The sequence below is a fragment of the Heloderma suspectum genome, chromosome 6 (genome assembly GCF_057233095.1).
Source record: "Heloderma suspectum isolate Gila_16-S chromosome 6, 16-S_ref, whole genome shotgun sequence".
In the NCBI taxonomy this organism is placed as follows: Eukaryota; Metazoa; Chordata; class Lepidosauria; order Squamata; family Helodermatidae; genus Heloderma; species Heloderma suspectum.
The window spans coordinates 54,989,066-55,015,256 of NC_139463.1; the positions used below are offsets into that span (position 1 = coordinate 54,989,066).

At 48.0% G+C, this 26,191-nt stretch overlaps 1 protein-coding gene across 1 annotated transcript in view; it reads left to right on the forward strand.

Moving 5' to 3' along the window:
- ZNF385C (zinc finger protein 385C) overlaps positions 1–26,191 on the forward strand; it is a 142,747-nt gene that overhangs the window by 92,925 nt on the left and 23,631 nt on the right. The window contains exon 2 of the mRNA XM_084808227.1: positions 20,980–21,122. Within this exon, the coding sequence (XP_084664353.1) occupies positions 20,980–21,122 (143 nt within the window). The remainder of the gene's footprint in view (positions 1–20,979; positions 21,123–26,191) is intronic.

The window sequence follows — 26,191 nt, forward strand, 5'->3', positions numbered from 1 at the left end:
TCCCAGCTCCCTTAGGCCACTGTTTTTCTGAGGTTACAGAAACCTTTCTTGTATATACTGCAACTCGACGTACTGTAACTGGTAAACTAATTTGTTGCCCTTATTAGAGAGCAGAACACAGATAGCAGTTGCCCGCTCTTCAAGATTCTGGAAAAGGGCCAGGATCTTGTGTGAGGAGACAGTAAGAACCAGAACCTTCAATGAGTGGGCAGGGAGAGAGGGGAGAATGCACTATATATAGATCAGGGGCTATAAATTGTCACTAATCTATGCAGTGCCAGAAGCAGAGCCAAAGTCTATATAGTTCTGGTCCACTGGTCTAAATTTGGCTGTATGGACTCCAAATCTGCCTGAGCTAAATCTGTCCTTCCCAATTCATCTTACACATCCCTCAGATTGCCCCCGCACCCCGCCGTTCAGTTGGCTTCATCTGGCCCTGCTTTTGCTGCCATTCCAGCCCCCTTCTTTGTTGGGCTTGCTGGTGTGGGCAATCAGGCCCCTGGTTCAAAAGGAAGGGGAATTACCTGGGTGCTGGGAGAAAGTGCAGGAATGGGGCTGGTGTACAATAGACGATCGAGGAGCTGGGATTGTTGTAGGGTGATGTCCAAGGAACCCCAGTTGACTTCGCATACAACTGTTGCATATGAGCCTGAGGCTCATTCTTGTAAAAAACCAGTTCTTGTATAAACCAGCTCACTCACTCATGAAATAATTTGTGTTAATGTTTCCTAGTGTCTAGCTATCTTTTTTAAAAGATGCCCCTCTCTCTCTTTGTAATAACAGGACGTATATATGGGATGAAAGGAACAGAAATGATTCATAGTTTATGATTTCTAGTTTTTCCTTAAAAGTTACTTTGATTTACCCTGAGGGCCATCTATTTGAGGGTGGGATTTTAGAAGAGCACTGCCCACAACTCTTACAATTGAAAGTGAGGGCGGGGGAACTGGACAGGACCAAGATTAGCTAGCAATGAATCTGGTAGATATGTCTGCTTTAGCACCGGGTAGATAGCTGTGAACATTAAAACGGCTGCAGTGTGATTTTGTGTTGCCGTCACCAGAGAGAGTGTGTCTATGTCAGGGGTGAGCAACTTGTGGCCTTCTAAATTTTTGGCTTACAACTCCCATGATCCCTCATGATTGGCTGTGCTGGCTAGGGCTTATGGGAGTTGTAGGCCGAAACATTTGAAGGGCCACCAGTTGCCCACTCCTGGTCTGTGTGTGGAACAGCTCCCACCCCCCAACCTGGTCCCCTCCAGATACGTTGACCTACAACTCCCATCATTACTGGCCATGCTGGCAGGGGCTAATGGGAATTGTAGTCCAAGGCATCTGGAGGGGACCAGGCTGGGGAAGGCCAATATAAAATAACATGTGTGCACGCGTCTGTGTGCATGCGCGCAAACACACACAAACTTAATTTGGAATCTCTGTCTTATACTGTTAGAGGAAAGCACAAGGCTTCTGCATGAAAAAGAATGGGGCACAAGACATCTGTGTTCAGTTGGGCACAGGACTGGGTTGGGGGAGTGATGGTTGGAGCTAATTTAACTAGGATCCCCTGCTGAAACCTGACTTATGTATTGTGTGGTCTCTTTTGTTTTTTTTGCTGGAAATCTAAAGCAGCCACCAACAGAAAGTGTTCAGGTACAGGGTGGTGGTGATATACCTTCAACTGCAACGTTTTAAGAAATATTTTATTGTTCAAAATATATTGTACATTGTATTAATGTTCCAAAGTACAAAATACAGTAGACTACCTCGCAGGGCTATTGTAAGCTACTTCCAGCTGCAATCCCCACAACCTGCAATGGGGATTGTAACACTGAACTGCATTGCCATATGCAGCATAATTTTTACATGTTTAAAAATCTGTTTTAAAACCCACATTTTTCAACCAAAGTCAGACCTGAAGAAAGGCAAGATCTCTTGTCTTCACTTCTACCTTTTGAGTAGTTGGGGGAGCACACTGCTGCCCAGTCACAGCTAGACTGAAGTCCTAGATTTCTCTAATTTTTTTTCATATGGGCAGCTATCAGATTTACCCTGCACACAAGAAGAAATGGCATCAAAAGTAACCAGGATGTCCCATCTCTAGACAGTGGAATTGTCAGTCTGTTACTTTTTTAAAAAAGTCTGTGGGTGTCCTCAAGACTCTTCCCTTCCTGCTTGTGGGGCGGAGGTTCTGTACATGAGGAGGTATAGGGCTGCCAACCATAAGTTATTTTACTGCCCATTCAGCATTTTTCCTCAGATTTTGGTATCGGGTATTTCACTGAATAAACCAGGTATGTGGAGCCCAAAGGGGCCCCTCTTGACGCTGCATTCTGAGTAGCCAGGCTCTGCTCCTGACCTCAGAAAACTTGCCCCGCCCCTCCAGGTGCTCATCAAGCTCCACCCCCTGGCCAGTCCGCACCCACCTCCTGGGTCTGTTTGCTGTTGTACTCTGTGGCTCCTCCCACTGACGAGGTATTTGGCAGCCCTAAGAGGAGGAAGAACTTCCTATTTCAGAACATGGGACTTGTGTAGAATGGGGAAGCGGGATAAGAAAATCTCCCTTCTCCAACATTTTACTCCTTTGCTTACACTCGCTTGCATGCTAAAGAAGGTTGGATGCGGAAACCCAGTTCTAATTTAATTTTGCCACTTTAAATTTTTTTAAGAAATACATCTACCATTTATATATAGGGCATCTGGTGCAAGACTGCCCCGATGGTGTACAATTTAAACCAACAAATGCAATTAAAACTCCATAGAAAATATTAAAACACACAGGAACAGCAGCCATAAAATTAATACATTCCAACAAAGCTGTAAAGATGGTACTGAAACCAGCTCATAAAATATGCTGGAGGGGCATTGGGAGTCTGCTCATGGCACCAAAAGGACATCATAGTTGGTGCCAGGTGAGCCTCTATAGTGAGGGCAAATATGAGGTTCCACCCCCCCAAACCCCTCTCCACAATCAGTCGCCACCTGCCTAACTGGAGATGACAGGGAGCACAGCGGCTGGCGTCTCAGGATGAATGAACGTCCAGGCAAGCTCACGAGGAAAAAGGTAGCCCTTCAGGTTGCCAGGCCCCAAGCCATCCAGGGTTTTCTTGGTAATGACCAGCACTTTGAATTGTGCCTGGAAATACACCAGCAGCCAGTGCAGCTGTCATGGGTTCCCTGTGTTCAGTCTCAGTTACTTACCCGGCAGCAGCATTTCGTACCACTGAAGTTTCCGAGAAGTCTTCAAAGGCAGTCCCATGCGCAATGCCTTGCTGTAGTTCAGTCAGGAGGTTGCTAGGATCACTGTGGCCAGGCTGTTGCTCTTCAGGAGGGATTTTAGATGAAGCCCCTTCTCCTGCACTCCCATCCTCAGAGCAATGGTCAGGTGTTACATTCCTGCCCTGTTCATGAGCCAGAATAATGGGCAAGATGAACCTTTGGCCTGATCCAGCAAAGCAACTTTTCTGTTCTTATAAAGGGTTAGATAAATTCAGGGTAGATGAGTTTCCCAGCAGCTATTAATCATGGCAGTCCACTACAGCCTCCATGTACAGAGGCAGTATATCTTTGAATACCAGAAAGGGGGGGAGGGGGCTCATGTTTTTCCAGATATATCTTGCTGACCACTGCTGGAAATAGAATAAACCAGCCTTTCCCAACCAGTGCCCTCCAGATGTTTGGTACTTCAACTTCCATCAGCCCCAGCCAACATGGCTAATGGTCAGGAATTTTGGGAGCTATAATTCAAAACAACTGGAGGGCACTAGGTTGGGGAAGGATGGAATACTCTTGATAGCAGTGTACTGCTGCTGACCCTGTAAGGCAGGGGTGGGGAATGTGTGGTCTTCCAGATGGTGTTGGACTGCAGTTCCCATCAGCCCTAGCCAGCATAGCCAGTGGTGAGGGATGATGTAGTTGTAGTTGAACAACATTTGGAGGGTTGCAAGTTGCTCAACACTGCTCTAAGTCTTTGTGGGTGATGGTGGGATCATTACTAGGAAGGATGGTTTCTCTGCATCCTACAGTTTTGTAACGGGTGAAAGAGAAGGGTTAGATGTTCCTTGGACATATTTATGTTGCAAACTGGAGGAGAATTGTCTTCCTGGAACAGAATGTCTGTCTATAGATTTGTTCTGTGCTCACATCTGGCCTTGTTCCTCTCCATCTGTCAACCTGCCCAGCTTATAATGTACAAAGGAAGGGATGTTTTAGGGAAGGGGTGGGCAACACATGGCCTGCGAGCTGCATGTGGCCCCCGTCCCCCTCCCATGTGGCCTTTGCCAGCCCCATGGTGTGGCAAAAAAACGGCCTTTAAAAAAATCATAGCTGTAGCACTATGGATCACTAAAAGCCTTGACTTTTAACTTCAGAACAAGCTAAATTTGAACTTTGTAACATGCTATAGCAATTTGCCACTGAACTGTGGCAGCAAAATGGTGTGTGTGTTTTTGCAGGCACCCCCAGACCCCACACAGTTGCTCCCCCCTGTTTTAATGCAACCTTCCCAACCAGGTGCCCTCCATATGTTTTGGATCAACTCCCATCATCCCCAGTGAGCATGGCCAATGATCAGGAATGTTGGGGTCCTGGTCAAAAACATGTGGTGGACACCAGGTTGGGGAAGGCTTTTTAGGGCATCTCTCTCCTAACGTAAACCTTCTCACCCAGCAAGCCCCTTCCCACCTTCAGCCAAGCGGTTCATCTCCACTAAGATCGTGTCATTCTATCCAGGTCTCCAAAGACTTCACCGTTCTTGTTGAGGCAAATCCTTTTAATTGAGTGTCTAAATTAACTGCTAAAAATACATCCCACAGCTGCTCTGTTGGAATATCGCTGACAAGAAATTGCTGTCATGGGGGGCAGGGGGACAAGAGAGGGGCAAGCCAAGAAGCACAAGCCTGGTTGAAAAATAACCCAAAAGGTTAACCTTGTTTTGAATGAAACCTGGAAACAGGAACAAGAGAACACTCCAATAGCCAAGCCCACAGGGAGAATGGTTTGCTTTATTTATTGATTATATCCAGCTGTTCCTCCAAGGAGACTGGAAGGTGTTGTACCTTCCCAACTACCTTGCGACATTTGTTGTGGCATAAGCTTATGTGGACTAGAGCCATTTTGTCATAAGTTGATAGGTGTATGTGTATTACATATGCAAAGCCCAAATACAAGATAAGAGAGCATCCCTGGTGATAATACAATCTTTCTATTCTTATTTAACACCCAAAGCCAGACAATTAATGGAAAAAATACCTCCAGTCTTGAATGAGTCTGGATACAAGGGAATCAAATTTGCTGTTGAATTCTGTCTCAGCACCTTAGAGCGTCCCTTCTGAAGTGTGTTTGTTCACCAGCCTGCCCCAAGAAGTAGACAGAGTCCATCCACGCAATCAGAGTATCTTCCAAGCACATCTTACTGAATAACTGAAGTATTTATTTTGTCTGCATGACTTAACATTTCCTGGTTTATGCGGAATGTGTATGTAATAATGGAGCTTGCCTGCTAGATGTTTACTTCTTTGGGGTAGCACAATGGTGTCCGATTTACTTAGGAACTGGGACTGAATCTTGTGACCTTGCTAGCATGTGCCAGTCCAAAATAGTAGACACTGTAGTATTTTTAGGAAGCAAGATGTATGCTGTGATCATTAAAAATGTGTATCATTATCACATCTAAATGTAAAACAGTGTATTCTGCATTGTAGAGGAATGCCTATGTTGAGATTAATGCTCACAGAGATATACTGCATCTCCACCATGGTTCTGTCACTCAGGTTTTTGCCCTCACGGTGTCAGGGATGTTTCTGAGCGCAGGGAGTGAGATAGCAGTTCAGATTCTGAAGGAGAACTATCAGACATGGGGGAGGTGTTTTCCAAGGCTAGCCCAGATATGAGTAGGCCTGCTTCTCAGGTTACAAACGTACAGATGGCTGAGCTTGAGGGCCCCTCCTCACCCCCCCCCAAGAGAGGCAGCGAACAAGAGGTTGACCTAATAGATGCCAGGTGCAGGCGCAGAGCAGAGAGAGAGAAGGCCAGGGCGGAACTTAGATGGTCTGTCCGATTGGCCTTGCATGAGAAGCTGTGCTTAGAGGCCTCACGAGAAGAGAGGGACCTCCCCCCTTAAGTTAGGCTAGCTGGGACTGCTTCCCTCTTCAAACAGCAGGCAACTCTCGTAAATTCCATTTGGATCCTCTGAAGGCATTCCTGGTGGATGGAGAGTTTCTCTAAGAATTTGCATCTGTATGACCCTGTGAAGTAATGGATTAAAAGCTGTAGACTGAAGCCTCGTCTATGTATGTTTGGGCATTGAAGTGAAGTGAAGTGGGGGCTAAGGGAATTGTGACACACTGCAAGAATACATTGCATTTCCCCATAGGTCTGAATGGCAGCCATTATTTGAAGGAAAGAAAATGGATGAATCCAGAGACATCATTGGGATATAGAGAAGTCTCCTCCATTCATGTATCTTAATTAGTGGGCAGGTTTATCTCAGTTGTCCCCCATACACTTTTGTCTCATAGAAAATGCAAGCTATCAAGAATCAAGCCTGCTCCTAACTGTTATGTTAGTCATGCTAATGTTGGGTGGTATGTATCTCCTTGGCAGCTCCGCAAGGAAACCAATTTGGCAGAACGTTAACACAGCCAGGGCAGACATGATGTAGCATCACTGACATGAGGGGCCAGCTGAATGTCCTAAGGGAATATAAAGACTTTCCCAAGATGAAACCGGGGGCCGGGGGAGGTCAGAGGAGGAAGAGGGTGGCTAATGGATAGACTGACCATATTTCTTGAGACAAAAATGGGATATTGGGATGACAAAAACAGGACAGGGTTATGTAACATTCCATATTCATGCAAAACCACAATATAACAAAACAACTGCAGCTCCCTTTGTGGTCTTTTAGGCTATAAGAGACCTAAAAAACAACCTAAACTCACTGCAAAAGAACATGGAAAGGGGCGTAAATGAATAACACTAATTTATTGCATATACACACAAAAACCACTCATAAATATACATATATAAAATACCTATAAAATATCACATGAGCAGTAAACAAATCTGTATGGCATACCACACTGAACACTGTAATGCAGGACTGCAGTGGTCACACTGCAAAAAATCATAAACATACACCAAAAAGGAAAAAAGAAGGAATGAACACCCCGACTGCTATCACAAGCCAGTATATGCTAATGTCCCACTGGAGAGTTCTGCTGTAATAAAAAAATAGCTAACAGCCTGTTGAACCGAAATATGAGTCTGAAAAGTCCAAATCAAACTGAATGTAGGGCAGAAAGAATCTCTATGGGCAGAATGATGGTAGAAATAACAGTAAGACTCACCCTCCTGGCTCCCACACGCTGAATGGGGCTCAGCGACCGCCTCTCGAATTCCCCACCACTGCAGACAAGCAAGGGGGCGGCGTCTGATCGTCACTCGCTCAAGAAGCCTGGCCCTGGCTGGACAAAGGAAACAGACCTTCCTCTTTCGTCACACTAGTAGTTTTACCGCACGCATTGATTAGCACAGAGCCTTATGATAAACGCGTTCAGTTTTTTACAAAAAAATAAAAACAGGACAAAATTGACATTTATATTAAAACAACGGGACAGTCGGGAAATATGAAAAAAATGGTACTGTCATGTTTAAAACGGTACATATGGTCAGCCTACTAATGGAGGGATCCTGGCAAGCATAGGAAGGGAGCCAACAGTATCCCATCCTTCTGAAAGGCTGCCTGTATAGGAAGAATGTCTGGGACTGAGGGAAAAAGGGATGTCCTTGAGGAAAGCAAAACCTGCAGGAGGAAGGAAAGAAACCTTTGGTGAGAAGGTATCTTATCTCTAGCTCTGCCCACAGTAGTGAGGTAAACAGGGCCTTGATGTCCTTGGGAGGGGTTGCTGAGTCAGAATAGAATTTTAAAAATTGTAAATTTATATCTGCAGGGGAGGTGTATATCATATTACTCTCATCCTTTATAGTGGAAATTCTAAGCTTTTGACCTTTGAGACGATGTGCCAGAATCTTACCTGGACACTCACCATTTTCCCAATATACCTGGCAAAAACAAGTTAAAGCAGATTCTGCCTACTGAGATAGAATATTTTTGGTGCATATTTAACATACTTTAAGTCCTGCTAAAGTTGCAGGGTGGGGCAAGGAGCAAAATGGGATATAAGAGTTTTCAGCATATCGGTCAAATATGTTTGATGCATTGTACTATTTTTTTCTTATGAGATGCATAGGCAATTATTTGGCCTAAAAGAAAAACTTTACAGGCCTCCCATTCAGTGACGCAAAAGCTAGCTGTACCCACATTAATTTCAAAGTACTGCAGTAACTCAACTAAGATCTGCGATTTAAACACCTCATCATTAAGACAATAGATATTAAGGCACCAAAGACTGGTGGGCCTGGGTGAATCTGAAAGATGCAGCTGTAGGAAAATTGGGATATGGTCCAAAACTACCAGAGAATCAGTCTTAGAAGTATTAATTTGATGTAACAAAGATGAAGAGAACAAAAAATAATCTAGCTGAAAACAATTATGATGAACCAATGAAATAAAGCTATAATTTCTCTCTGTAGGATGCAAAATATGCCACGCATCAATCAAACCAACAATTTGGATGCTTCAGTAGGGCTTGCAAAACTTCGAACTTCGTCCTTTCTATTTCCCCCTGTGGGAGCTATGAAAGAAGTGTTAGGAGGTATACTAATATGCAGGGGAAAAGACAGGGTGATGTGTTTCTTTCTTTGTTTCTTTATTTTTATTATTAAATTTATTAATCGCCCATCTGGCTGGTCACCCAGCCACTCTGGGCGATGTACAACATACAATAAAACAGTTTAAAACAACAAAATTCTACAATAAAAACATTTTCTAAAATACCCTAACCCACCCCAAATGCCTGCCTGAACAACCACGTTTTTAATGCACGATGGAAGCTCATTAAAGAGGGGGCATGATGGAGTTCCCTAGGGAGGGAGTTCCACAGAGTGGGGGCCACCACAGAAAAGGTCCTCTCCCTTGTCCCCGCCAGTCTAGCTGTCCTGGCTGATGGGACAGAGAGAAGGCCATCTGAGGCTGATCTTGTTAAGCGGCCTGTCTGGTGCTACTGGAGGCGCTCCTTAAGATAGGCTGGGCCGGAACCATATAGGGTTTTAAAGGTCAAAACCAACACCTTGACTTTGGCCCGGAAAACAACTGGTAACCAGTGCAACTCCTTCAGCACTGGAGTGATGTGATCTTGCCGGTGGCTGCCTTTAATCAGGCAAACCGCCGCATTCTGCACCAGCTGCAGCTTCCGAACCATCTTCAAGGGTAACCCCACGTAGAGCGCATTAAATGTCTAAATGAGAGGAGACCAGGGCATGTACTACCGATGGGAGCAGATGGTCGGGAAGAAAGGGGCGCAGCTGCCGTATCAGATGGAGTTGATACAGCACTGTCCGGCTCACAGCTGACACCTGAGCCTCCATGGACAGCTGGGAGTCCAAAATGACCCCCCAGGCTGCGGACCTCGTCTTTCAAGGGTAGCCATACCCCATTCAACACCAGGTCAACATCCCCCAGCCTCCTCTTGTCTCCCACCAAAAGTACCTCGGTCCTGTCAGGGTTCAGCTTCAGCTTATTCCTCCCCATCCAGCCACTCACCGCCTCCAGACATTTGGACAGGGATTCTACGGCCAACCTTGGTGAAGATTTGAACGAGAGGTAGACCTGCGTGTCATCCGCATATTGATGACACTGCACCCCAAACCTCCCGATGATAGCCCCCAGTGGCTTCACATAGATGTTAAATAGCATCGGGGAGAGGATGGAACCCTGTGGCACCCCACAAGTAAGTGGCCACAGGTCCGAAACCTCCTCTCCCAGTGCTACCCTCTGGTACCTGCCGGAGAGGAAGGACCAGAACCACCGCAATACGGTGTCTCCAGTGCCCAACCCCTCCAGGCAGTCCAGGAGGATACCGTGGTCAACAATATCAAAAGCCACTGAGAGGATGAGGAGAACAAGGAAGGAGCATTCACCCCTATCCAGAGCCCTCCTCATTATCATCCACCAAGGCGACCAAGGCCGTTTCTGTCCCATGCCCAAGCCTGAAGCCCGACTGAAATGGGTCTAGATAATCAGTTTCTTCCAAGTGTGCCTTCAACTGCACCGCCACCACCCGCTCAATCACTCTGCCCAAAAATGGCAGATTTGAGACTGGGCGAAAGTTGTTCAGAACTTGAGGATCCAAGGAGGGCTTCTTTAAGAGTGGTCTTATCACTGCCTCCTTGAGGGCTGATGGCATCACTCCCTCCTCAAGGGAGGCGTTCACCACCACTCTGATCCCCTCACCCAGTCTCTCTCTGCAGCCCATAATGAGCCAAGATGGGCAAGGATCAAGTAAGCAGGTGGTCGGCTGTACAGATGAAAGCACCTTGTCCACTTCATCAGGAGGAAGAAGCTGGAACCAATCCCACAAAACTGGTTTGCCACAGGCCGCCTCTTGCTCACTAACTGTATCCACAGTGTGCAGAGTAACACACCTAATCTGATCAATTTTATCTGCAAAGTGCCTTGCCAAGGCCTCACAGGAGGCCTTAGAATGCTCCAGTGGTTCCGGAGCCACAGGACCGACCAGGCTCCGGACCACTTGGAACAGCCTCCTGGGACAGCACTCTGCAGACACGATAGAGGCAGCATAATATTCCTTTTTTGCTGCCTTCACCGCCATGTGATAGGCTGAAGATACAGCTCTAGCCCGTGTCTGATCGTCTTTGGAGTGAGACTTCCGCCACCGGCGCTCTAGCAGTCTCACCTCCTGTTTCAGAGCTCGTAACTGCGGATTGAACCATGGTGCAGTCTGAGCCCTGTTCAGGGGGAGAGGGTGTTTCGGAGCCACCTAATCTAATGCCCCAGTGATTGCGGCATTCCAGCCACCCACCAGGGTCTCGACCGAGTGGCCGTTGGCATGCCCCAGAGAATCCCCAAGCGCGTTCAGGAATCCATTTGGATCCATAAGACGCCTGGGGCGGACCATTTTAATGGGTCCTCCACCCCTGCAGAGGGGTTGTGGAACCGAGAAGTCCAACGTCACCAGATAGTGATCTGACCATGACAAGGGGGTGGTGGATATACCCCCGACTTCCAGATCACTCCCCTCTTCTCCAGAAACAAACACAAGGTCTAGTGCATGACCGGCTACATGGGTGGGCCCAGTTAGAATATGGTGAAGCTCCCAGGAGGCCATGGTCTCCATGAAGTCCCGAGGTGCTCCTGTGAGGATGGCCTCCGAATGTACGTTGAAGTCCCCCAACACCAATAAGTTAGGGGACTGCACACGCACATCAGAGACCACCTCAAGCACCTCGGCCAGGGAGTCAGTTGTGCAGCGGGGTGGACGGTACACGAGCAGAATCCCCAGACTGCCCTTCAGGCCCAACCTCCAGCACATGCACGCAGCAACCTTGGTCTCCCGGAGAGGGGGTCTGGTGAAGACCAAGGACTCTCGGTAGATAACAGCCACTCCCCCTCCCCGATCCCCAGCCCTCGGCTGCTGTGCATACGAAAATCCAGCTGGACACATGGCTGCAAGGGTTGGAGCAGCAGCCTCGGCCAGCCAGGTCTCCGTAATACATGCCAGGTCTGCACCCTCATCCAGGATCGTGTCATGGATGAGGGAGGTTTTCTGGGTAACAGACCTGGCATTGCAGAGCAGCAAACGAAGGCCAGAAGATGGGGTCACGCCTCCCCCAACCATCCTTTGGCTCTGGACAGGCCCGGAGCAGGGGACAGATATTACACATCTCTCCCTTGCTCCCCTTACCTGGCATGGCCTGCCCCTAGCGCTCTGCCAGTGCCTGCCGCCCAGCCTCGGTATCTTCTGGCCCCCAACACTCCCCCCACTGCCTCTATCAGGTGGTCACATGCCCCCTCGCTCCCGCCTATCAGGCAGGCTACCCACCCCTAAAAACACAACAAAATCCCCAGAAAAACAACAAAACAAACAAAAAAAATTAAAAATCCCCTTAAAAATAATGCCAGGCAGGGAAGTCCACAGGGAAGGCCTGGTGGTGGTGGTGGTGGTGGTGGTGGCGGCGGCGGCGGCGGCGGCGGCGGCGGCGGCGGCAGCAGCAGCAGCAGCAGCAGCAGCAGCAGCAGCAGGCCCGCCTCTTCCCCGGTGGTGGTGGCTTCTCCTGCAGGCCCTGGCTCTCCCAGGCCACCTCAGCCAGCCAGCTTATGTAGCCCCTCCAGGGAGGGGCAGGTGGAGCAGCACAGCTGGCTCGGTACCTGGGGGCCTGGTCCTGCAGGGACTGGCGGTCTGCCAGGTTCTCTCCATTAAGAAAAAACAAACCTCTATGTCACCCAAAATTATACGGCAAGAACAGCAGAAGTATCTGATTCCATGAATTGTGCAAAGAGAGCAAAGTTTTGCATAGGTATGTTTATTTTTCATAATTTCATATATTTCATAATTCTGCATTTGTTAATCCTAGAAAAGGAGCAAGGAGCTATGCAGAGAACAGAGATGTTGCACAATGTGGTTTGGGGAATTTTGGTCAAACATTGCCACCGCTGTGCTGCTGTGGTGAAGCTGAGAGCCTATGGCATGCTGAGCCGTTCCTGAAGAAAGCAGCGAGTGACCCGGCGTGGTTAGTAAGCTGCAGAGAACGCGACGCAGCTTGTGTCAGATAGCAGAATTCCAGGCTAGAGTCAGGACCGTGGAGAGCTCCCAGGGTTCCCAGAACAGCCCATAACCCCTCCAGGCAGTCCTGATGAGTACCCAAGTGCTGTTCCGCAGCCGGAGGCAGAAGGATCTTAAGGGAGGCAGCCCTCTGGTTTGGAGCCACGTGCTCTGGCGCTCCTGAACACCCTCTCCTTCTGCCCCGTTGCCTTCTCCAGTGGGGGCTTCCACGCTGCCTCTGATGCTCAGTGGGTTGCTTCAGACTCTCACAGTGAAGGCTGGAACAGCCAGCCAGGGCTCAGAGCCCGGCAGCGTGCTCTCCTGCCCCTCAGGTGTGCGAGGAAGGCGCTTCCCTTGGCTTCTATATCCAGCATATTCAGGGGCTTTAAGACCTCCAGGGCAAACCATTCTGGGTGAAGCATTCGGGCATGGCTTGCACACTTCCAGGCCTTACTTTGTAATTGCAGGGTACTTGCACTTTCAGATGAAAAGGTGGACTGTCGGGTTGGTAAAGTCAGTGCTTCTGCAGTGTTGGCACCAGCAGTAAAGGTTGTGCGTTGTCACATTGTGTAAAACTTTGACCTGAATTAACTAATCCAGAAACACCACTGTAATGGTCTTAATACCATATACACTACCACGAACGTAATAAAATTGCCACTTTCTAGAACAGTAATGTCGAAACTGCTTGCCATGAGAGAACTGCTGGTGAGCCCCACACAAATTACTTAAATAAATAATTAAAGGCTGCTGTGCACCCTAACCACAGAGGAGACTGCCTGCTGCATCCTTGGAAGATTCCTTGTTCCAGTCTCATTTCCTTCCAATCAGCCTCTACTTTGAGTTGGTAATTCTGGCTATGACTGGATGCTTCTGATGCAGATGCACAGCAAGATTACCTGCTTTGAGAGGAGTTCATTGTATATCTGCATGAGTCACTGCCAGCTGTTGTGCATCCAGTTAGGAGGAAAACCTCAGTCACTATTTCATTTTGGAGGGGCGGGGGGAGAGGACAGATCATTCCTAGTCTTACTTATTTCAAAAGGTAAAGCTGTTGGTTGTAAGCATGAAATGTGTCTTCAGTTTTACTTCAGAAACTGTGTGTCCACAATCCAAAGTTTGGTTCACTATAATATCTCCAGGATTGCCCTTTTTAGCATACTTTGAAGTACCCATTGCATACAGAAAAGGGTTGTTCAAATGCACTAAGAAATGGCAACTAATCTGCATTCAGCATTAAGGCTTTAAAGGGAAGGAGGGGTAGTAACAAGGCCCATAGGGAAAGGAGCTGCTATCTGGGCAGTCTGTGGTGACATTCCCCACTCCTGGACCACTCTTGTTGTGGTCTTTTACGGGTGTGTGTGTAGATTTTGTGAAGTCTGTTCCATCTGTGTTCACGGTCTGGCGTCTTTTGTTCCATCATCCCCTCATTGACAGAATCAGATTTGTTTTTATGGATGTACAAGAATTTCATTCCTGTTTACAATGCACACCAATGCAAACTTTTGCTAATGCCCATTAGCGCAAATCCCCCCCCCCCCTGTAAAAAACGGTCTGCAAGTCTGCAGAATCCACAGAACTTGGGAAAAGATGGACCGCTGCAACGTTGTATCCATAGAAATCTGAACTCCTTTGAATCCACTGTGGACGTCTCCTGCATGCCTACTTTTAAGTATTTAGTAAAATGATCAATACATTTTTGGGATGTCTTGTTCCACAGTCTTGTCTAGAAGCTTGTTTCTAAAAATGAGAAACAGCCACATTCCACATACTACTTATGCAAGTGCAACCCTGGCCTTCTGTTTTCATTATCATTTTTGCTCTGATTAATGGTATTAGGCAGAAACCTCCTTCCAAACCCTACAAAATAATTATATGTGTTTTATATGTGCAATACACATACTTACACACTTTTCATTTTTTATTTTGCTTTTGTGTCAGACGACCAGTGTGGTGTAGTGGTTAGAGTGTTGGGGAGACTGACTTAGCCATGATGTTCACTGGGTGTCCTTGTGCCAGGCACTGTCTCTCAGCCAAATCTACCTCACAAGCTTGTTGTAAGGATAAAATGGGTTGGGGAGGACCCTATATGCCTCCTTGAGCTCCTTGGAGGAACAGCAGGATAAAAATGTAATAAATAATTCATCATTTGCATGCCTGTTTGTTGCTTTAAAAATGACAACATGAAAAACGTGTGTTTTTCTCCTACTGTTCCCCAGCTTTCCCTTCCGGGTGACTTTGGCATTAATTTGATCAGTACATGCCTGATGGAGCAAGCCATAGCTTACCCCCCTGGAGCCAGAGCTGGTTTGGAGAGCAGTTTACTCTATAAAGACAGGAACAAATTTGCTCAATCTGCTAGAAAGAGGCCACTTGGGCCCTCCAGGCATCTTTGGGCCCGTTATATCGGTAGGAAAATGTACACACTGGGTTTTTTTTTAGGAGATTTCTTTATGGTCTTTGATCCATTCTCTTTCCTCCCTTCCTGTTTAATACTGGCAAATAACATTAAATAAATAACATTAACCTGGAAAGGGGGGTGTAGAAGAATTCACCTGCAGAATTAGGGGGAGAAGAATTGAGTCATCAACTGGTGGGAAAAGCAAAGTGTATTCTTTAATGTTCTGTATTCATTAACTAGCAAAATGCTAATCATTATGATACGTCTGGGCGGTCCCACTTCAGATTGCAAATGGGGGTTAAATGAGGGGAAGTTCCTCCCCACACAAAAGCAAAAGCCAACTCCTCCACACAGAAAACTAGATGTAAGAGAGATGGGTTCTTGCCTGGCCACCTCTCTGACATGATAGTTATGTGCCAACACATACATTTTTTGTAGGGAGGAGCATTCAATTATGTGAGCCCCCTACCCACAGTCTGTTTTGGGGCACCTCAGACTAGGGATGTTGGAGGAATCCATTTGGGGCAGCACAGCCCCCGGACTCTGCTTTGACATGCACCAGCTGGTCCAATTTGGTCCACATTGAGTTGGGCCAGCTGGCGGATTTTCTGCCTTTGCACAGTAGCGGCCATGGCACTCCCCTCCCACCCTGTCACTGCCATGGTGCAATGCTCCCTCTGTCCCTGCCAGTGCCAACACCATGAAGGAGAGAGGGGTGGTTGCACGGTGGCAGGGTGGGAGGGGAGCGCCATGCGCCAGCAGGGACAGGGGAAACATTGTGTGGTGGCGGTGGCAACAGGGTGTTCCTGCCACACTGCTGCCACTGCACCACCACCACGCAACTGTCCCTCTCTCCCTGACAGCGTTGGCACCAGCAGAAACAGAGGGAGGGTTGTGCGTATTGGCAGCGGCAGGAACTTCCCCCTCCCCTTTAACCTGGAATGTGTGCAGATTACAGCCCTAGGGGGAAAAAACCCTGACCAAGTTTCTGGATTTCAGAAGCGGGCCCCCAGCTTGTAAGGGCAAGCCAAGCCGGGGGCAGAGCAGGAATCCGACAGGCCCTGAAAGGGCCAGATTCCCACGCAACAGACATCCCTGTCTTAGACACAGGTTTACCTTACCAGCTTGCTGAGATTTAGGCCATGTGCAAAGGCCTTATATGTGTAGTATTTTGAGCATAACTGAAGATCAACTTAAACAGGATGTTAATTGTATGAAAGCAAATGCGCACTTTTTTGTTATGTAAGTAGCAGCCATGAGAAAACCAGAGCAGGCTCTGGACTGCAAGGAGGGGCATTTCACTCTTTCTCTCCCTACCACAGTCTCAACAAAAATCACCCCTCCAGAGCTATTGTTTGCATTTCAAGGGAAGCCAGATTCCGGCTGCACCTCAGGAAAAACTTCCTGAATGTCAGAGCAATACGACAATGGAACCGATTCCCCGGGGAGGCGGTGGGCTCTCCCACACTGGAGGCATTCAAGATGAGGCTGGACAGCCATCTGTCAGGGATGCTCTGACTTGGATTCCTGCACTGAGCAGGGGGTTGGACTCGAGGGTCTTGTAGGCCCCCTCCAACCCTACTATTCTATGATTCTGTGATTCTGCTGGCCCACCCAAGACACGGCACTAATCTGCCATTTCTCAGGAGGAGCGTCTGTCAACAGCAGTATACGGAGCACAAGAGTTACACTTTGCTGCATCCTCCAGGCACTGCTGTGACGCCACAGAGATTTTTGTGGGGGTGACTCATTTCCTGGCATTGGGGTACATGGTGGCAGCAATCACGCCAGAGGCACCTGTGAGGTCGGGGGGACCCCAGGGGTGATCATCCATTTCCTGGAGGAAGTGGTTCCTGAGGAAATTGCTGGTCTGCTCTTCCGGATAACCCTCCCATCCGAAAATGTAAACTCCTCCCAGAGCCCCGCCCTTGGGCTGAGTTCCCATTCCCTAGCTGGAGAGGTTCCTGGATGAGGCAAAAGGTGTGACTATTTTACACTCCTTGTCTCTCCAGCTCCAGGGGGCCTGGGGGCTCCTAGAGCCTGATGGTGCCTGGATGGAATAGCGCAGTGACTCGCAGGCTTCATTCCCTCCATCAATGCCACAGGTGGCGGGGGCGGGAGGTGGAAAGGAGCTGCAGTGACAGGGCTGACCCCCCCCCCCAGTATCTCAGGCCAGTCAAGTTATTTTAGCATCTGAGGCATGTAGGGATGCCCTCTGTGCTCCAAAACTTAGCCTGGACTTGCCCCCCCTCCCAGTGGCCCCAACCCTTCTGTGCAAGAGAGTGGATGAGGTCTCCCCGGAGTTCACGAGGATTCCTGGAGAGCTGGGGGCTTGGGATCTGTCAGCTTCTGTGCCTGTTGCCAATCTAAAGGGATGGGACACGCTTGCCCCTGGCAAGTTGATCTATGGAGCCATTGCAACTGGGGAGGAGAGGATTTCCATCATCTTGGGCCTTTATTGTTCCCCTTCTGCGCTGTGCCCCATGTTGCACTCCTCCTGAGTGAGAGGAGAATTTCTAACATTAATTCCAAAATTTGCTGCAGCTTTCCATTCATTTGCATCTCCTCCCCCTGCCCCCCATGTTTCCCCACTACGTTACCAACGCACACAAAATATGTATGTGATTGTGCACGTGATGGTATCACAGTTCCTCGTTGTGCAGTGTCCTGCTGCTGTGCTGACATGCGCTTCTGTACATTGGAAAACACTATCCACAGAGAATCTTGATACAAGAGTTTGTTTTTTCATGATGCTTATAAATACACGCAAGTGCACACACGCATTAGTAAGACCTTGCATCGGACTGTTTCGGCAATGCTCACGTGCGGCCTGGTATGGAAAGGCGGAGGGAGTGGGATGAACTGGAAGCTGCGGTAAATGGCACACATCACTCCGTACAAAACGTGAAAGCAAAAACCAGGACAATGAAGAATTCCTGCTGCAGCCTTCAGCAACCCAGTGCCATCCTCTGCTTCACTTTGGAAACAAAGGTCCTGCAAATTGGAAATCCAAAACCCAAGGAGAAACGTGAGACAAGGAAAATGTTGGTAGCATCCCTGTGAGTATGAAACAGAATAGTGACTAGCAGTGGCAGCTGGCGCTGGTGTTGGGGAACCCAGGGATCCCCAGAGGAAGAGCAATCTTTTGAACCTCCAGCAATGGGGAGAGGGGGGAATCTACACAAAATCTCTCCTTCAGACCCTGTTCCAGCAACACGCCCCACACAGGACAGCCACATGACACAGACATCCCCGCCCAGCCCCAGACAGCACACACACACAAAGCTCATCCACACAGACACCCCCAGCCCCCCTACACAGACCTCATCCATACATGGGTTTCCTCCCGCCCCTCCACTGACCTCCCCCACCCCTGCTGGGGACGCCCCCTTCTGCTGCAGCTCTGTGCTCTTCAATACAGGGCAGGCACCGGAGCAATTATGGATTTTTTTTTTTAAGGTTAGCCAGGATTTTAAAGGGTAGCTAGGTTAGCCATTTCTGGTAGGCAGGAGAACATCTCTTACTGATGCCCCGCCTTCCTGCTCCCTCTGCTGCCTTCAGAGAGCATCTCTACACCAGCCTGAAATCCTGCATTTAAAATGGGGTTTTCTGCTTCCATTTTAAATGCAGGATCAGAACAGACTCCCTTCCTCCCACTCCTTTCCCCCCTTATCTGAGTCTTCCATATGTTTCATTATACAGCCACTAGATGGCGCTGTGGTCTAGCTCCCCTTATTGCGGGTTTTCCTCCTTTCACAGAGGGAACTCGAGTGGAACTCAAGCACGGTAATTTGATAGCGCATTATCTTCAATCTTTTAAAAAACGGGATAAAGGTCAACCTATTCCCTTCACTCTATTCAGTTGTGTGGAAGATGGATATTGTGTGGCTATCAGGCAAGGCCACACAGCCTGTCTCCTCAAGTGCAAGAAAATGCAGAGGCAGCAAAGTTTCATATCATGGTGGGCAACAAAATACATTCTACTAGCCCAGCACACACTGGCCTCCTTGTGGTGGAGGCCACCAGAAATTTCCATTTTACAAGCATGCAATGTATTAGAAAAGGTTCAAAGGGGTCTACAAAAGCAAAGTATTTTGAGGGAAGGCCGAAGGGGCTAAGCGTGTCCAGTCTAGTGGAAGGAAAAGTAAGGAGAGATCACACTGGCTATTTCCAATCATGAAGATACCTCTTAGTTAGAACAGTGGGGAAACGGTTGTTCACACTCGCCCTTTGGGTGTGTGGTGTGAATGGTTTAGGGAGCAATCCTGTTGGGACAGGTGGCCACCTCTGAACTTGGAGGCAACCGCCTATCTAATTCAGGGTGAGCGGAGTGTGGTGGGGATTGTCTCCTCTGCGCTCCAGCCGCCCTGCATTCGTGGCTAGGTGGCTGATTTCGGATATCTAGCCATGGGACTTTGGAGTGGGGGAGGGGAGGCTGGACAATGCATAGGAAGCATCGTACCGGCACTCCCCGCCCCTCCCCCGGGACCACCCCCTTTTGCTCCACTCCATGCTGCTCCTCCGAGCACAGAGCATGGGGATGATCCACGCCGCCTACAAGGCGGTAGGGGAGGAGGTGGGGAAGCAGTTCTCTGGGAATTGAATTTGGAGCGTGGGCTCCAAAGCTGGTTCCCAGAAACCGACCAATCCTATGGCCATCTAGCTGCGCAAGTGGCCATAGGATTGCGCCCTTATGTATATTTACACCCAAGATAGGTAAAACAGTGATTTCTTTCCTATCCCTATAGAGTCTGTAATCACTTTCTGTCTCAGTGTCTACCCTCCATTTGCTGTTTTTCTGGGTGACAGACGAAGGAGGTGGCCAGTTTCTGGGCCAGTTAACATCAGCATGGTTGGACCACTGTGGCCTTTGAAAACAGTGGCTGCCAAGGACAATGCAAAATGCTCTTCTGTGGAAACGAGCCTTTAAGGCAGCCCTTCGCACGTGTCTGAGGTGCCTTTCTGAACAGAAGCTGGAGGCGCGCTCCGCTCCTGCAGCCGAAGAGCTTTCTCTTTGGACGATGTCAAGCGGGGTGCAGAACCCCTTTCAGCCCCAGGCCAAGCTCCATGCTGGAGAAGCTCCTGGGCCACAATCCAGCGGTGGGTGGGGCTGAAGGCAACAGGGGCCCAAAGGCGAAAGGGGGTTGCTTCAAGCGGGACAGTTTAGCTTGAAGCTCTTCCTGCCAGTAGCTGGGCGCTTGGGGAGGCATTTCAAGCTTTTAGAATGGGGGTAAAATGCACAAAAGCCGGAAAACCACCAAACAAGCAGTGATTGGGGAGGAACAGGTGGGAGGGATTTGGTCCCTGGGCCTGAGGTTCTGCACCCACGATGTAGCAGTAAGAATGACCGGCCCCGGGGGGAGCCCATCCTGCCCTGTGTCTGCTTGAGTCATTGCTATGGTGTCATAACTGCAAGGAGGCAAGCCCAGGGTGGCAAATCATGCAGGGGTGCAACAGGCAGCCTCCCACGGATAATTCTGCTGCATCCCTGGCTTGGAAGTAATTTAATCATCCAATTTGCTGGGGTGAGAAATTCTGCTCTGCCCTTGCATTGGGAGCAAAGCCTGAGGAATGAGTCACTTAGATAGTTTATTTTTATGTAAAAAGAGAAGAATTAGACTCCAACTTTCTGCCCAAATGACTCTACAAGGTAGCTAAAAACCATGGGCAATGAAAACATGATTGCAGAGGGCATGACAGGAAAACAAGACACGTGCCATGGGGAGCTCCATCTGCTGTGGGTGCATTGGGCTCGCGTACAGCATGCCAGCAGCTCTCACTCAGCACGCCGTCCGAGGATGGCTGCTCTGAGGAGCAACATCAGCCAGTCTCTTTCTCCTTCCAGTGTGTCGCCTTTTGCACTTGCAGTATTTCTTACCTTTCCTCTCTTCTTGTCACTCAGGTCCAGCCAGCCACAATAGCTCCCTCCTATCATCGCTTCCCATCCCAGGACGGCCTCCGCATCCGCCCCTGGACATCAAGCATTTCCTGACCTTCCGCCTCAATGGGACACCCCCACTCAGCCTCTTTCCCAGCTTCAACACGGTGAGTTTTCCTTGACCCAATCTAAAAGCCGTGCTAGGCAGCAGCAAGACTGGCTCTCATTGTCCGAGCCCAGCTGGTAGCCACTCGTCAACCTGCAGTTGTTGCTGATGTGCCGCTGCTTTCTTCAGCCTTCTTTGCTGGCTCATTTATTTATTTATTGCATTTTTTTATTTATTGCATTTATATCCTGCTTTTTTTCCTCTTGCAAGGAACCCAAGGCAGCTTACAGTATCCTCCTCCTCTTCATTTTCTCAACAACAACCCTGTGAGGTGGGATGGGCTGAGAGTCTGTGACTGGCCCAAAGTCACCCAGTGAGCTTCCATGGCTGAGTGGGGACTAGAACCCGGATCTCCCAGCTCCCAGTCCAACACTCTTACCCTGTTGCTCTGCTGGCTTCAAGGTCACTCAGAACACACATGCTCAGGGCCGAAGTTATGTGTGATATCTATAGAAATGCTGCAAGTCCAGGATGCCTTCTTACACCCGCTCATGCTCATCAAGTTATGCCAGTCCTCTTTCGTTACAGATGGAAAGCTTAAGCTGCCTGACTACACTTAACAAGGCACATGAAGGTCACTCAGGATTGTTATGGTACCATGGGAATGGTCATTTGATAAGGCTGTAGCTGTTGGGTGGTCTTTTGGTGGTCATGGAATAGCTGCGGATTCCAGAGAGGTGTGTTCAGTTAACTTCCCTCTTCTGTTACTTTCATGTAACAATCTCTGCAAAATTTGCTTTGCAAATTCAGTTTTCCTGGCATTATGGAAGGTAGAAATTAACAAAAACCTTTTGATTTAACACATTGTGTTAAGGCAGGGGTGAGCAACACGCAGCCCATGGGCTGCATGCCTCCCCCCCCCCCCAGGTTTTTTTGCACTCCCTGTTGGGTGCCATCCCACCACTGTCTTCCCAGCAGAATCATGCTCCTTAGTCAGCTAAGCAGCTCTTTGGGAGGCCAGAGGAAGCACTATTCTGCAGAGAAAAAGGGTGCGTGATTCTCGCACACCCTGCTCCTCTGCCGAAACGGTGGTTCTGCTAGGACACAGGGCATGTACCTTGTTTCCCAGCAGAATCCCTGGGAATCCAGCCACATGGCCACTTCCACTGGCAGCAGCAGAGGGCTGTGGCCTACAGTGGGTTCTGGGGGCAGGGGCAATGCAGCCCCCCAACCCAGCAACATTGTCCACCCCTCTGTGAAGGGTTTCCATGTTACTCAAGCTTCAAAATGCCAGGCAGTTACAGCTGTTAAGGGCCACACCTTAACATATGTGTTATTTAGGCAATATGGATATGGCATAGTATCCTGTGCTGTGGTTGCTTCCAGCTTCATGGAATCAAGGAGGCATCCAAATGAGGAAGTGTTGTAGTAATGGGTGACTTCAGTTACCCCCATACTGAGTAGATAAAGGCATGTTCCAGTCATGACAAAGTGGTCAAATTTCTTGATGCCCTGAACTACCATGCCATAGGAAAATTGGTCATGGAACTGACCAGAGGGGAAGCGACCTTGGACTCTTGTGTGGTGCTGCCCAGCACCTAGCATGAGATGTGAGTGTTGTCGAAACTTTTGGAAACAGTGATCACAGTGCTATCAAATTTAATTAATATTTAAGTGGAAAATTGCTAAGGAAGTACAGCATAGTAACATTTGACCTCAAAGGATGAACTTCTCTAAAATGAGGGAACCAGTTAAAAAAAGGAAGTTGAAAGAGGGAGTCAAAAGGGTTAAATCTCTTCAAAATGTTCAAAGGTTACTTAAAACCACAATAATAGAAGCTCAGATAGAATGGTCTGGAAAGATAGCACCCAGTCCAAGAGATCACCAGCATGGTTAATATGCAGTGCCAAGGAAGGTATTAGAGAAAAGAAGGCTTCCTTCAGGAAATGGAAGTCTTACCCAAATGAGGAGAACAAAAAGAAACACATACACAAAGGAAATGCAAGCAGACCATAAGGGGTGCAAAAAGGGGTTTTGAGGAGCATATCCCTAATAACATCAAGGGCAATTATAACATGAGTAATTAGTTGAATACCTCAGAAGCTGGAAACCAGCTAGGGAGGCAGTTGGACCATTGGATGACACTGGAGTTAAAGGAGTGCTAAAGGAAGATAAGGAAATCGCAGAGTAGCTGAATGAATTCTTTTCATCTGTCTTCACTGCAGAAAGTCAACAGGAGCAGTTTGCTGCCTCTCTTGCTCTATACACAAATTCTGATTTTACCAGTTCCCTACCAGAACACTGAGGAACTGTAGTGGGCATGCTGCCACTTAAAGAAATAATTATGAGCAAGCAACTAATTAGGGGACCCAAACAAGTGTGCCAAGTATCCACGCATTAAACTCCTTCGAATTCTTTTATGATTGCATTTTTATCCCACCTTTCACCTTCAAAGAAACTCCTCAAGGTAGCTTACATTAATTTCATCCTCTCCCTATTTACCTTCACAACAACTTGGTAGTGTAGGAGAGGCTGAGGGAAAGGGGATGTTCACAGGAACAAAAAGGCTCCAGGCATCCTGCAGAGGGCTACACTTTAAATTGTTACGTAAAAGGGGTGTTTACACGTTACCCTGTATGCAAGGACGTACAGATGGCTGTGAGAATCTGTCTACATGCAGTCATACCTGATTTGTACACAAGTGCTAGAATCCTGCTTAATCTATGGTACAGATGATGCACACAACTGTACCTGGGCTGAATGAACACATATTGCCAGGTAACTTTCACAGCTACCTGTAGAAGAATCAAGTTCAGCATTTTGTTTCAACTAGCATCCAGCATCTGTTTCTGAAACAATGGAATAAACTTTCTAGGGGAAGTTGTAGCACCATCTTTTCAGGGAAAAGTGTCAGGCTCTAGGGCTTGAACCAGGAACCTTGGGATTATGAGGCTGGAACCTAGTCAAGTTGCTTCTCTGGACTGTGTCTAATCAGGCCTCAAAGCCATCTTCAAATGTAGAAGGCAATAGGGATGTGCAACATCTCTGAAACTGGCAGACAGCATGAAACCTCTGGACTTGCTGGACCTGGGGGAGATACTGGGCGTCAAACCTTCTGCTGCTGCCTGGGTGAACAGGGCAGTTCCTTCTGCTTCCAACTTTCTTACCCATATCAAGAATCTCAACCCTAAGGATCTAATTTGTTTGGGGCTGATGCTGTTTAACTTATTCATAAATAATCTGGAATTGGGAGTGTGCAAACGTTTGTGGATGAAAAGGTGGCAAAGTTTATGGATGACACCATATTATTCAGCCTTGTAAAAACAAAAAAGTATTGTGAAGAGCTCTAAAAGGATCTCTCCAGACTGGGTCAATGGACAATAATGTGGCAAATGCAGTTCGGTGCAAGTAAGTGTAAAATAGTGTGTGTTGGGGCAAAAACTCCTGACCACATATAAACTGGTGGGGTCTGAGCTGGTGGTGACTGGCCAGGAAAGAGATCTTGGGGCTGTGAAAAAGGTAAATGCCATGCCAGGTATCATTAGGAAAGAGATCAAAAATAAAACTGCCAATATTTTAGATCGTAAGGCCCTTAGGTTAGGGTTCTGTCACAGCGCCAGATACATAGATGGTAATTTATAAATAATGAAATGAATGAATAAATGAATAAAATTGTGATGCCTCTGTACAAATCTATGGGGCTTTTGAAATGTGTAGAGTTCTGGGTATCGCATCTCAAAAAAGATATTGTAGAGCTGGAAAAGGTGCAGGAAAGGGCAACCAAAATGATCAGGGGACTGATTCCCCACATGAGAAAAGCTAACAACATTTGTAACTTTTTATTTTAGAAGAAAGGCAAGTAAGGGGGACATAATAGATGTTTATTAAACTGTGCATGGTGTCGAGAAAATGGAAAGAGATGTGTTTCTCTCTGTCATAATATAGAACCCAGGTAATCCAACAAAGCTACACGGTGGGACATTTAGGACGTTCAGCATGGTTAAATTTTGGAATTCACAACCATGAGATGCTGTGATGGTCACCACCTTACATGGCTTTAAAAGGTGTTTAGACAAGCTCATGAAGGAAAAAGGTATCAGTGGCTTTTTTGTCACGGTGGCTATATGTGATCTCCAGGGTCTGAGGCAGCATGCGTCTGTCTGAATACTAGTTTCGGGAAACAGCAGAAGGTGGGGGTGGGAGGTGCTGTTGCACTCATGCCCTGCTTATGGGCTTCCCATGGGCATCTGGTTGGCCACGGTGGGAAGCAAGTGGAAGTATCCAATAGGGGCCATGCCCCGCTGGCCCCAGTCCACGCACACCCAGCCCAGGACCGTGCGCAGCTGTGATTTAGCGCCTCAGGGGTCAAGCCCCGGAGCGCGTGAAAATGCTGGCTTCCGGAAGGGGCGGGTCACACTCCTTTCAGATACGAGCATTTTTGCGTGCGTCGGGGCTTGCCCCAGGAAGCGCTATATCACAGCCCCGCGTGGTCCTGGGCTGGTGGGGTGGGGTGTGCATGGACTGGGACCCAGCAGGGCGTGCAGTCCATATTGGATACTATGCAAGACCCTGAACTAGAAAGGCCTTTATTTGGACCCTGCAGGGCTCTTCTTAGATTCATATAGATTTGATGTAGATCTGACCTTTTCCAACATCCAGATCTTGTACTCCTGATTATGTATTGAACAATATAAAGCCTTACAGCCTCCCAAGTTTCACCATGACCTGGGATGGCTATGTGTCCCACTTTACAAAGGACTGTCCTCTGTTTGAAGGACTGTCCAGTCCATATCTGGTTTAAGGATCCTAAGAAGGGAAAGCAAGGGCCTTGAAGTAGTTGCACATTAACCGTTAGTACCTGGACAACAGACTGAGCAGGCACACAGGTCACCTAGTCACAGGCTTCTCCACTATGGCGAGATGCATTTATTTCTATTTAAATTATAGAAATTATTTCTAAATTTGCATGTATACATATAAATTAGTGTATGCAAAATGTTATGCAAACAAGCCCCCGCTTTAGGGTGATGCATTTCCTCTTTTTTGCCACCCTGCCCCCACCACCCTGCCCCCTGCCCTTTTCCCCAGAACGTACCTGCCAGTGGTGGTGAGAAGATCTGTTGCTTCAGC